We start from the raw sequence: 12833 nt of genomic DNA, 5'->3' as shown, positions 1-12833 counted from the left end.
GGAAAGTACAAAATCTGTCCATTGCTAGCCAAAACACCAGTGCAAGAGATCCTTGGTCAAATAAACTGTCCTGGTTTGAGACAGAAAAAGTCTAATCAAGTGCTGCAACTATCAAGATTTTTATATTTGGTGCAAGGAGTCCCAGGAAATCTAGAGATATTTGCACCTCTTCAGCTACGCTCTCCACTCACTTTGGATAGCAGTTGCAACACACCCCTGGCTGAAAGAAATTGTCTGTCATTACAGGAGGGTTCCAGGACCCCAGGTCTCTGAAAATCAGGGTAGATTATTGTGGGGTCTCAGTCACACCGTGGATTACCAGAGAGTCCCACTTTGCATTTCAAAAGGTACATTTACTCAGATACTGTGCCATAGACATACCCTTGGTAAGTTTAGTTCTTTACCTGACTTTCCTCGTGACTTTTTCCATTTTCTAGCTTTGCAATGGGCTTAGGTTTTCTTAGCTTTAAGTTGCCCATTTCAGGCTTTAGAGCGTAGTCAATTACAGCCTGCTGCTTGTGCTGCTGAGTATCCTGCAGAGGCAGCTGCCTTTCCTCTAAGACAGCAGCGTTGTCCGGATAATTTTCTTTGTTATCATCATCTCTGTAAGAAAATAAAATTGAAATGCATCAGGCAGGACTTCAGACACCTGTCAAAACATTATGAAGGACGAACAGCAACAAGTTCTTAGCTATTCATGGCATTTTAATTTTACCAAGTTGAGTAGTCTACACATCAAATACTGTATATGTTAGTAACATGAATCTGAGAGGCTACAGTTTATTGTCAAATCACAAGCTTAACTACCATTAGTATTATTACACATTCAACTGTAGAGACATTTAAATAAGACTCATTTTAGAGGCACTCTCTGGCTTCAGCCCTAGAATTCACATTCCCCAAATAAAATCTGAAACAGTCTTCTCATGCAGAGGACCTTTCCCCATCCAATGATTCACACTAGGTTAAAATCTCACAAAAATGTTGTCGCATACAGTAATTCCTCCCTAGAGCCACACTTCCCTTCTGACAGTCTCTGTTTTTGTGGGCTTTGGGACAAAGTGAAGGAGGTAGGCACACAAAATAGGGTTTGAACAGCCAGAGATGCGTTTGGGTGGAAGGGATATCATGTGCCCCCAGTTTGGAGAAAAGTTCCTCCTGTATAACAGCACGTCTAGTGGTTTAAACAGACACTGTTGCTCATGGATGCTCAGGTAACCACTGAATCTGGGACAGATATTTTCAATCTCCACCTAGCTACAGAGTTCAACCTGTCCTAAAGAAGACATCTTATCTGGGTGTGGTAGTCTTATCCACACCCAGTCAATCCAGCCTTAGACTGGTCTAATGCCTTCCACTGGGAGCATCTCCCTGGAACCATTAAGAAAGCTACTGCAATGCAGAATGCGAGGCCCCCTGCTCAGCTGGCAGGATGAGCAGATCAGCATTACTGCTCTGAAATCCCTGGCTGTTGCTTAGTTTGCAGGTGGAATTTCAGATGCTAGCTTCAACTGGTAAAATCCTAATGGTTAGCTGAGAGATGACCTGTCTCCTGGTGTGAAACTTCCACAACTGAGGCAGTCAAGGACTATCGAATTAAACCCCCCTGAGATTTTTTTAGAAAGCATAACTTGCTAATTCAACGGTTTCTCCCAAGGATTCGGAGCTGCCAAACTCACTTTCCATCTGTGGCCCATCAGCATCCAGATGGATGCTCGCAGGGTGCCTGTGGAGTTAAGCACCATTGCTGCCCATGCCTTCTGCAAGTGTGCTCCAAGGCAGTTGTTATAGTTACAATGTGCAGAAGTGTTGCTAATTTTAAGGTATCATCTGATTTAAAAATCTTTCTGAAAGGTTAAGTTGCATCCTCTAGCAATCAACGTATACTAACGTAGCTATGAGACACATGCCTCAAGAATACTTGAGTTAAATTACAATTTGAAGACTTTTTTTTTTCAGAGACACTCATCAATGTGCATATCCTTGCAAAGTTGCAAAACTCCGCTTACTACTACTTTATACCAGCTGCTGTACAGTAAAACTCAATGTATTAGCATCAGAACTGCATCTGAATTGAAGTAATATGATGTGAAGAACACAGACTATAATACGTTTACTCATATGATAACAATGGTAATTAATCTTAATATTCTTTACACAAAAGCATACAATACAAATATGAATTTCCCAGAAATACTAATAGCTTTAGCAAGTAATACCACAGAAATTCTTCATTCCCTTGAGAATTCTAATAGTTTAACAGAAGCACTCTGACAGCTTTGTTGGTTGCCAACGGATTTCAGACAAAATTTGCAGTAGAATACCTGGGGCTGGAACTGGATGCTTGATCTTCATGTACAGAATCCGAATCCCCGTCGCACCTTGAAAATGGATACAAAATAATTGCTGATTTTCTGCCAGCTGCAGAAATTTAGCTTTTAATAACATGACAGTGCAGCTGAAAGTATAAACACATCTCTCCTTCTCACACCTTAGCTGGGGTCATTTAATGCCATAGCTGCTCCACGACAGTCTAAACCTCAGCGGAAGAAGGGGATTTGAGATGTTACGTGTACACAATTTGCTATATCTTTTTCAGCAAGATAGAAATAGTGATGACAAAGAATTCAGATGTTACCATAAAAATCACAGGAAATTATGTATTTTAATTGCTTATAGTATACTACACATTTAAAAAAAAAAAAGAATTAGAAACAATTAGCTAAGGGTATTTTTCTCCTAGATCACAAAAGTATTTAGTTGAGCAGTCATACATTATGCAGCAGGAAAAAGAATCCCAAAATAAATTATAAATTGGTCACTACTCTTAAAAAGTGAATTAGCAGAATTTTCAGATGCCTGAAGAATCATAATCGATTAGATCCCCTTAATTTACAAACAACAGAATTGGATAAATATGCCAACCACTCAGTGTTGAACACTACATTGTGCAGCATGGCTGAACTTTGCAGAATGATACAACTGCAAAGCCTATGAGCAGTATTTCTTCAAATAAACATACATATAGACACATACGCTCCTAACAAATATGCATACGCCCTTTCTAGGTATTATTTCTGGGGAAAAGTCGGGGGCCTCTCCTCACCCTCTGTTCATACTCACAGGGCACAGACACTAAGAAGGCCTGGATCACTTGAAGTTTGCTGGCAGAGGAATCTCTTCATTATGAGGGAAGCAGCCTGTACTTCCGCTGACTTGTTAAATTTTCAGAAGAGCTGCCGCACTTAGGACAGAGCACATTAAATGATAAATTCATAGCTTTGTGTTGCAATTTGATGGCAAGGTTTTTAATATATTCCTCTTTCCCACCAGTCTTCTGCTAGTATCTTTATCAAAAGCCAGACTGCAGCAGAAAATATTTAAAGGGACATTCAAGTGTTTACACTTCCTGAATACATCAGCATATGGACGAAAGCATTTGCTGCTAGCAACTGGAACATGTAACTACAGTTGCAGATCCCTCCTAATCACACAATATTCCTGTAACGGGTGCAGTTCTCCCCACAAGGCAAAGTGGGATGACAGATGGAAGACAGGGGTCGATGTACAAAATGGATAAATTCACTGTAGAAGTCTGGTTGCCTTTGACTAAATCTAGTGCCAGCCACACCTTCCCCTCTGGTCTTTCACTAATTACCTTATGGGTGTCTGACACCTGCAAGGTGTGAGGATAGGACATACTAGGGGTATGAAGAAGGAAGCCCAGTACAAAAGGAACCAGAAACCTGGATGGAAAACACAATGGAGAATTTCAGAGGGAGAAAAACATAGTAAGGAAACACACTGTGAGGAGACAGTGCCAAGGTCAGAGCTGGACGCACAGAGGTCCAGCACAAATACGAGAGTCGGGTAAGATGCCACCAGGTGTGCTGTGCACCATGGACCATGCCACAGTCAACAAAGCCCAGGGACCCTCTAAAGGGACAAATTCTCCCTCCTATGTGTGCCACAGGAAGAGGAGGTGGAAGGAAGCAGCTCTACCATCTTCACTCACCCCTTCCTCTCACCAAACACCACACTTGGCAGCCTTCAGTCCTGAAAGACCATTTTAGCAACTGGGAACACTCTTTGGAGGGATGATAGATGACTTAGCACAGGTCCATCAGCCAAGTCTATGGGTGCATACTTGTGTGCATACTCCATAACCTGGGGAAGTGCCATGCGGGTTGCTTTCCCTGAGCTGGCTGTAATAAGGTGATCTTGAGAAGTAGAGTTCCTAACTTACCATCCAGATAAAAGCCATAAAACAAGACAGAACTTATAAATAACACAAGTAAGCATGACAAAATGTATTTGAATAGCAGTAGATAGCAGTAGATAGGAAAGATAAGTAATAATGAAGAAGAGAAGATCATGTCCATCATGTAATAAAAAGATTATGAGGAAGTTCAGAAACAACACGCTCTGAAATTGTTAACAGAAATTCTTCTCTTCATAAGAATAAATATTAACCAACAAAGCTCATTCACATGAGACAGTGCTTGAGGCTAAGACCATAGCAGGATCTTTAAAAAGATGAATCCATGATATAATACAAATATTCATCATTAAAGCCCAGAGTACTTTTCTTGACTTTTTTAAGAAATGCAGCTTATGTGTTCATGCCAACTTGTTTGCACATATCAACAGACATGCACACACTCCTCTCCTCTCACCAGTAACTTGTAAATCTTGTCCAGCTTTAGCTATATTTAACAGACAGAGGGATATTCAAGAGTTTGGTAAGTTTTGTGAAAGCTTGTGGCCATGTAGTAGAGAGAGTTCCCAGCAACCCAAAAATTGGAGCAGCATCTCACCGATTCCTAAAGCATCAGAGAATATGCCAGAACAGCTTCAAGTCATAAATCCATATGGGTTGAAGCTTACATTGGGCAAGAAGAACATCTTTTAACAAAACCAGTGATGTACATCCTTTTCCTTCAGTGCCCAATCTAACTACTAACTAATGGATATCTCTCTTAAAAGTAAGTACATCCATTACTGGTTTTATGGCACTGGCCAGCATCAGGTCAGAGAAGGGATCCCAGTCTAGGCGGACTGCTGTTCTGAGTATTTATACTTCTGCCTCTGTATGTTTCTTCCAAGGATCTCTGGTTTAATGGGATTAGCTTTTTACATTTTCTTCCATTTTCACCTTTCCATAGGAGGCATTTCAGTACAACTTGGAAACTGCTCCTCTTTGCTGACTTGACCTTTAAGATGTTCACATGAACAACTTCTAAAACCAGTTTGCACGCATAGCTTGCTGGAAGCTTAGCGGCCCCAGGCACTTGCCTTGTCTGGAGAAATGTTCCTGAAAGTATAGTATCACTGATTTTATATCATTCAGGAAGTCCCGATTTTGCCTTTGCCACAAGTAAAGACAGGAATTGTCAAATGGGGATGTCTAAAGTTGCATGGCAAGCTCTCTCTTTATTCTGCTCAATAAAAGTAACCTATTTTCAGATATGGCCCGCACAAACAACTAGTGCTGAAATCAGTAAGAATAGTGTATCCTCAGCAGTTCTCAAAAACAGGCTTTGTGGGGAGGATCTAAACAGGATTTAGGGAAATCAACCCTGGAAACCAAGTTTGTTCATTTGGACAATGCATTTCAGATGTCATTGTTCGCTTGCTTTGTTTTCTAAAAGCATGTTTCTACTTCTATGTTTGGAAGATAAGATTAAAAATTAAAGCCCCTGAAACAGAACGAACAACAGCTTAAATGAGGGAGATTCACCCTTCAGGCAATGCCTGGCCCCAGCTCTGCCATGCCGCTGCCTCTCAGCTCGGCACAGCACAGCACAGCACCGCACAGCACCGTCTGCCCCCTCTCCCTTTCCCCAGGGGCCGTGCTGGAACTACGCAGTCAGCTTTTATGCCATCCCAGCCCTTGTCTTAGTGGTCACGTGAAGGACCACAGAGAAAGGCCGTCACCTTTGAGTCCCAGAAACCTCAAGGGTGAGGCTGACACAGGGGACGCTCCAGGGGAATCTCTATGGGAAACAATGGATGTAGGGACAGAGAAAAGGGAAGGAGGAAAAAATATGAAAAATGTACTATCTGTAATCTGGTTATTCTTCTGTGAAGAGGGAGCACCCCAGAATTTTACAGACCAATATTCATCACTCAACTAACAGGGACACAGGAAAAAAAAAAACCCAAAAGCCACAATGATTTATTAGCTTCAGTTAAATCTTTCCATATCTGCCACAATCACACTAAAAGAGTGACTAAGTTAAAATATTAAATAAAGCAAGGCAATGTAAGCAAATAAAGTGAAGCAATATATGAGAGGGAAGTTATTTGGATCACTTTTCCTGTAGTGGTTTTGACAATACTTAGGGACGGCTCAGAAGATTACAACTTGGCCTGCTTTCAGAATGTATTCTGTCCCCACAACACTTAGGCAAACAGCTCACTGCAGCCAGGGTTTTTTAAATTATGAGCATTTTAGCAGTGTAAAACTCACCTGATACACAAACAAATTTAAAAATAATTTCCTTCCTGAGAAACTGCTTGGCATATTACTGCTTAAGAATCTGCCCTAAAAGCTTTTGAAACAATCAAAAGCATGCAAAAAAATAATGTAGAGAACACCAAAATTGAGTTGTTTTAGACTGAAAGAAAACAAAGACAATTTCGTCTCTAATGGTTCCTAAAGCCTTTGCCTTTCTAACTTTCTAATGTTCTCCCTTGTGCTGTTCTGTTGTGTCTGTAAAACAACAACAAAAAAAAATCAACATATATATCCTTATGATCATATATCATAATTTTTCATATCATTATATAAATGAAAGGTCTTCTAATGAGTTTATGGAATTGATTACAAAGAAATGATGTATTTGGTATTTGGCCTATCTAAATAATGGATAGTTATTTTTTTCAAAATATTTGCAAAGATATTTTTTTTCTAATAATGCTTGCAGGAAGTACAGACCATGTGTTCTTAGAAAACCGACATGCTTGTGTTTATCAAGATCAGCAGTACCAGAAACGAGCAATATTTTCACAGGAGATTTATCCTACACTGAAAATCATGCATTTAAACATGTGTGATGTGCATCAAATATATTCTCTCCCAGAAAGGTATTTCACTGCTAAATGGTCACAGAGCACGTGAAGGGAGCTGTTTCATGCAATCTTTCCCATACAGTCAATAATATACTTAGATCACAGAAAACTGAATCAAAAAACATGACAGACAGCTTGGGACTTCTCACATACCACTTAAAATTATTCTCTACAGTAACTAAACTCAGCATTCTTATTTAAAAATAAGGACATCTTTAAAGTGTTCACTTACTCTGCCAAAGCTGTTGTGTTGAAGGGATTATCCTGAATGCTGAAACAGAAACAAGAAAACATCAGATAAATCAGCAAGGCAGGCAGGCTCCCTGTATCCTTCTCAGTTGTAGGAACACATGCACAAACATGGCATTGCAAGGCAAGTCTCTCTGTGTCAGCTCTACATGCACGGCTCTACCTTCAGCTGCTCTGCACATGCTCATAATCAAGGAGCCATAGGGATTAGCCCTACAACACTCACAAAGCCCATCCAGCAGCGCTGTGAATTAATACAGGGATGGAGGTAGTCTGAGAGGCTCAGAAAGGGATCATATTCTTTTATAACTGTAACAGTGCTACTAATAAAGGCTTAGGTTTACAAACAAGTATTTGGCATTCGGTCCTTTAAACGTTTGCTCTGTGTTATTGGCTCTCAAACACAGTTATTTTTATTACTTAAATAGGGCTGCTCAGCTAAGATCTCTGGAGGTTTTATCTTCTTGTGTAGTGGTCTCTTACACACTCAGCTCACGGCCAAACCCCAGGGGAAGCTATGAAAAAATAATCTGGCAGAAAGGACAGTTCAAGTAGCAAAAGGCTATTAAGCTAACAGCAAGCAATAGATGAAACCATTTCTATGAAAGGAATAGGCTGCTGTGCTCCTGCAACAAAATGTTTCAGACCTGATGTAATACATTCAGTGGGGGTCAACTCAGGATACCAAAAGCTGCTGGGTTTGAGGCAGTGGCGGAATCCCCCCTTGAACAACACCTCTCAAATCGGATCATCCTGAAATCTTATAGCAGCAGGGGAAAAAAAAAAAAAAAATCTCACTGCTACATACCAGAGCTGTGATACTTTTTTTTTTCCCTTTGGGGGGAGGTGGAGAAGGCAATGCAGACAACAGTGTCTTACGAGCACTCCTGTTTGTGACAATGGCTCCTGGCGGATGACAGCAGCAAGCGGAGCAGGGACACCGGGAGGTGCAGCGTCCCCCTCCCGGCAGCAGCTTGTGCCGCTGCGAGGTGTTGATACACATTTCCCAAGCAGCAGCAGCAGCCAGGAGCCAGGAGCCACAGCCCTGACAATTTCCCTTCTCTCACCAACCGGGCTAACAGCGTATCTCATCTCCGCCTCTTCCCAGCCTTCCTACCTGCTTGCACACACTACTTTGCTCTTTTCTTTCCCATATATGTATATATAATGTCAATTTATATAATTGCACAAATTACCTGGGGCGTCAGAATATCACAGCCAGTCTGTAAGGACTTCTGCCCTACAAAGTAGCGGGTTTCATGAGAGAAGGGTGAACAGAAAAGCTAAATTTAATGGTTAGCATTTAAATCTTGCCTTAGACCTAAAATTTCAAATTTTTTCTCCTCCTGCTTTCAGTTTCTTGGCCCCTGGCTTTACCCTGCCTCACAAGGGAGAGCCGAAGATGGTTGAACCTGCATCTTTGCTTCCCTCTAAGTCTCAGGTGCAGGGAAAACATAATACTGATGTTATCTCCTTGTTTTCAATAATGACATTAAAGTCAATTAGGCCTGTAATGCTATAAAACATTGCTCTTCAATGTACTAAAATTCTCAGTGCCAGATATATGTCGTCACCACATTCAGGTGACGTGTCAGGTCTCTCATCATCCTGAAGTCCCAATGAAAAATAATTCTACACGTGTATGTGAAGTTGTATGTGAAGTAAGCTTTAGACTTCACCACTGAGCAGGTACACTTTTAAGGACTTTACATTCTGAAGTAATTAAAATACATCTTTCTGAAATTCTGAAAATAAAGGCTTTTAAATCAGTTTTTTCCTCATTTATACTGAACAGTTTAAGTGATTCATATTTTTGCAATATCATATCCATGGAAAAATGCCTTCTTTGTTAAAAAGCTTCCCATTTTATATCCAGCTTTGTTCTTATCCTCTTTTGGCAAATGTTGACCAAGCCAACATAAACATCACATGCCAGCTCTCAGCTGACAACAAAGATGTCGGAGAACTACGAAATGAACATATTTTGGAGACACCAGGATTCAGAAACATGTTGCTGTTCACTTCTGAAAATTTGACTAATATATTGCCTATTTATGGCTGACAAATAGATCGGCAAAGAAATTCCATTCTTTATTTGTTTTGTATCATCAAGAGAATTCCTGCTAGGTCAGGAGGAAGACTGAAACAGGAATCACGTAGCCTCCAGATCAGTTTTGCACGTAATAGAGACACATGCTCAATATAAATGATACGTTCATAAGCTCAGAACAGCATTAATTGGCACTATAAGCATGTATCAGGCAGTGAATGCTTTACAAAGACAGTATGGTCTGGTTTCAGAAGACTGCAAAAGAAGAGAGAGGTAGTGAGACAAAAGTGGGCAGAAGTAGTTCTGGCTTCAGGAAAATGGAAGAGCATGCAACAATCAAGATCAAAAGGCCAGAAAAAAAAAGAGGGAATAGTGAAGCTTGCCAAGCTACAGTTGTCTAAATCGTCATACACACACACCCCACATACAACCCCCTGCAGACTTTGTGGCAGCTTGGTTTCACCTGCAGAATAGAACCTTTGCCTCAGTTTCCCGAATTTGCTCATCTCAGGAAATGACTGTGCTCTCTTAAGGGCATTGCTGACTCAGGTAAATTATGAGGCCTTTCAGCCTTAACTACAGAATAATGGAGAATTTGCTTTGGGAAATAAACTGCATGTTTAGAGGGAGAATTACGTATTTACAAAGAACTCTAAACTCTCTAAGGTTCTAGGAAAGTTAGTATTTCTGCATTTAATATCTACTATCTAATGACAAATTCAGTGCAATCCTGTAGGGTCTCATTAGCATTTATTGCAAGACTATTTTCTTTATTATTATTTGTTATTCCACAGAGTCCAAATTGCTTGTGCTGAAATTGCTGCATCAGAAGCAATTACATTTTGCACTATGGTTAGGCCATACAAGGGAGCTGCACTAACGCCGTGGAGGGACGTGAGAGATGCGGTATGACACTCTGTGCACGACGAGGAGCCCAAGGTGACTCCCTCCAGCTCTGGGAAGAAGTTACTCATGTTCCACTACCCAAATAAAGGGAAAGTTGGAACAATCTGAATGATCTCCCCCCTACTGCCTCTCTAAGATGAAGTCAAGCTGCCAGAATCAGCTGAGCTCAGAGACTCATAAAAATATTGAGCAAATTTGTTTGCCATGGAGTAAGCGTGTTCCTGCCTAGTAGCAATACCTTGAAGTGCTCCAACAGTCCTTCATCTCCCTCTCAAATTGTGCCAACAAGGAGCTGCACTCACTCCTACCTGTATGCATACACAGCGTATGCTTTCATGGCCAAAACACATTCAACTCCGGCAAGGAGCAGATTAAATATGCTTGCTTGTCAGGTCACATGGCTACTTCTGAGGTCACATTTACAACAGAACACTTTTATTTAAGCAGAAAAAAACCTGAGGGCCTCTGCAGTAACTCATCTCTGCCTTCAGCAAGTCTGTTCTCTTCCAACACACAGGACTTTCTTAGCTGATAAGCGTAAGGATCGTTCTTGCAGCAAAATGTTAGCACTGGGGATCGTCCCAGTGCCTTGCCCTTTCTTCAAAAGCCATACTGCGGGATACTTTCTCTATTTTCCAATCAGCAAGGCATAAACCAAGGAGCTGCCATGTGAAACAGAAGTCACATGTCTCTTGCCTGTAGTGATAAATACTGAATGCTACACTCTGCGGCTCAAAATATTCATGTGTTCACTGACTTGCTTTCTTGATGTGCAGTCTGCCTTTTTACGGGTAACATTCTCAGAGACATCAGAAAACATCTTAAGACAAATTAAACTAAAATACAGCAATTACATGTAGGAGTTGGTCAGTGAGCACTTGATCCAGTTTCTATATCTTTGATTTTTCTCAGTGACCTAATTAGCACATCATCTGAGTGAATGGACCTGGGGGGGAAAAAGCATTCAGCTGATCTTGCTGTATGTCTTAAAATGCGCAGACTTTTAAGTCTCGAGCTGAGCTTTAAGTGCAGACACAGTCATCATAATCCAATCCAGGGCAATTCCATAAGGCGTACACATGTTGGGTTGGATAAAGCTTTGTGCAACTCCACAGACCTTCAGGGTTATATTTGCTGAAGATATTTGAGTGAGCAATCAAACTGCATATAGTTCCTTACCCAAGCCTTCTAAGCAGTGGGCCCATGAATCCCATACACACTCCCACAGTACACCCAAGTTTGCACTGGGGAAGGTACATCTGCCCTGTAGCTCAAAAGGTACAGCCATACTTCAGTCAGATCCCTGCTCTTTTAAAGGGAAAAATATGGAATTTGTGCAGACTGGAAATTCTGATTTGTGAACGACTGCAGTGCCATCACTTGGGTTACATTTCAAGCACTAACCCTGACAACGGGGAAACCTCCCAGGAACATGGGTAATCACTGGGGCAGGGAGCCCACACTAAGCTCCTTGCTGGAAGGCTACACTGCTACTAGTGCCCTGGTTAATTAGCATAAGCCTACTTCGTATAGGTCTGCTGACTTGAGTAAGTGTGCTAAGCAGGAGATACAGAACTGTGCCTCTTATTTTGTTATTGAAGAACAGGGTGCTTTATGAAGTCCTATCAGCTCTGCTGAAAACCTCTGTAGAGATGCCCAAGAATCATTATCCAGCATGCACTGGGCTGCATGATAAACCCAACCGTACCAGTCAAACTGGTGCTAGTGACTGAGCCATTATACACACTAAAACTTGCTTAAATGTTGTCATCCACTGCAGATAATTTAATACTGCTACAGATGACAAAACTATTTCCAGCAAGTTTACACTAGACTACTTGACTAGACTAGTCAGGCTAGACTCGACACAGCACTAACCAGTTTCCTCCGAGCATTGCAATATGGGGGAAAATACACACACAGACATATGCCCCCGCCCCAATTCTACTGAGATGCCCAGAATGCTTCAACAGATCGCTACACCTAAAAGTAAATATTCTTATTTTAGAAGCCTTGATCTTTACCGCAACTTACTTCAGCAAATAACAGAGTTGCAAGAACAACCTCTCTGAATTAATTGATCTGCCTAACATGTCTGCAAGCTCACCGTGTTCCTTTTGCTTGTGACAGTAGGAAGAGAAGAGAGGCAAATAAAGGCAAAGGCATTGTAAAAAATAATACTTCTTCCCTAGAGCAGAGCACGTGTGGAGAATGTGTTTAGATAACATCAGCAATGGGGGTTTTTTGTTTTGTTTTGGTGGGTTTGTTTTGGTGGTGGTGGCCTTTTGAAAGTGTGTTCCCTCTTTTTTGTCCGAGCTATCTAATAGAGCAGGAATGCTGCAGGGTCACATTCTTCCTTTACACTCCCAGTCTAATTATTTTGGAGGCTTACTAAAAACAACAGAAAATGTTAACAGTATTAATTAGTTTACATATAGTAAAGTTATTTAGAGGAATTAGCATGTTGTTTAAGGAAAGCCAGAATTAAGAAGTTCTATACTTTGTGTTTCTTCATCTGAAGACAACCACAGAGAACTAGACAGCTCAGCCAGGA

At 41.0% G+C, this 12833-nt stretch overlaps 1 protein-coding gene across 8 annotated transcripts in view; it reads right to left on the bottom strand.

Moving 5' to 3' along the window:
* The window catches only part of FAM13C (family with sequence similarity 13 member C), a 133532-nt gene that overhangs the window by 49551 nt on the left and 71148 nt on the right, over positions 1-12833 (bottom strand). For 5 of the 8 annotated variants that reach the window (XM_074590406.1, XM_074590408.1, XM_074590409.1 and 2 more), the window contains exons 7-9: positions 7307-7345; positions 2325-2381; positions 405-603 (exon numbers count right to left, since the gene is read on the bottom strand). In XM_074590406.1, the coding sequence (XP_074446507.1) occupies positions 405-603; positions 2325-2381; positions 7307-7345 (295 nt within the window). Of the gene's footprint in view, positions 1-404; positions 604-2324; positions 2382-7306; positions 7479-12833 lie in introns of those variants that run through there. The other 3 variants (XM_074590413.1, XM_074590412.1, XM_074590411.1) reach the window with 2 other exon arrangements.

The sequence above is a fragment of the Larus michahellis genome, chromosome 6 (genome assembly GCF_964199755.1).
Source record: "Larus michahellis chromosome 6, bLarMic1.1, whole genome shotgun sequence".
Classification (NCBI taxonomy): domain Eukaryota; kingdom Metazoa; phylum Chordata; class Aves; order Charadriiformes; family Laridae; genus Larus; species Larus michahellis.
This window is presented reverse-complemented; position numbering and strand designations above follow the sequence as displayed.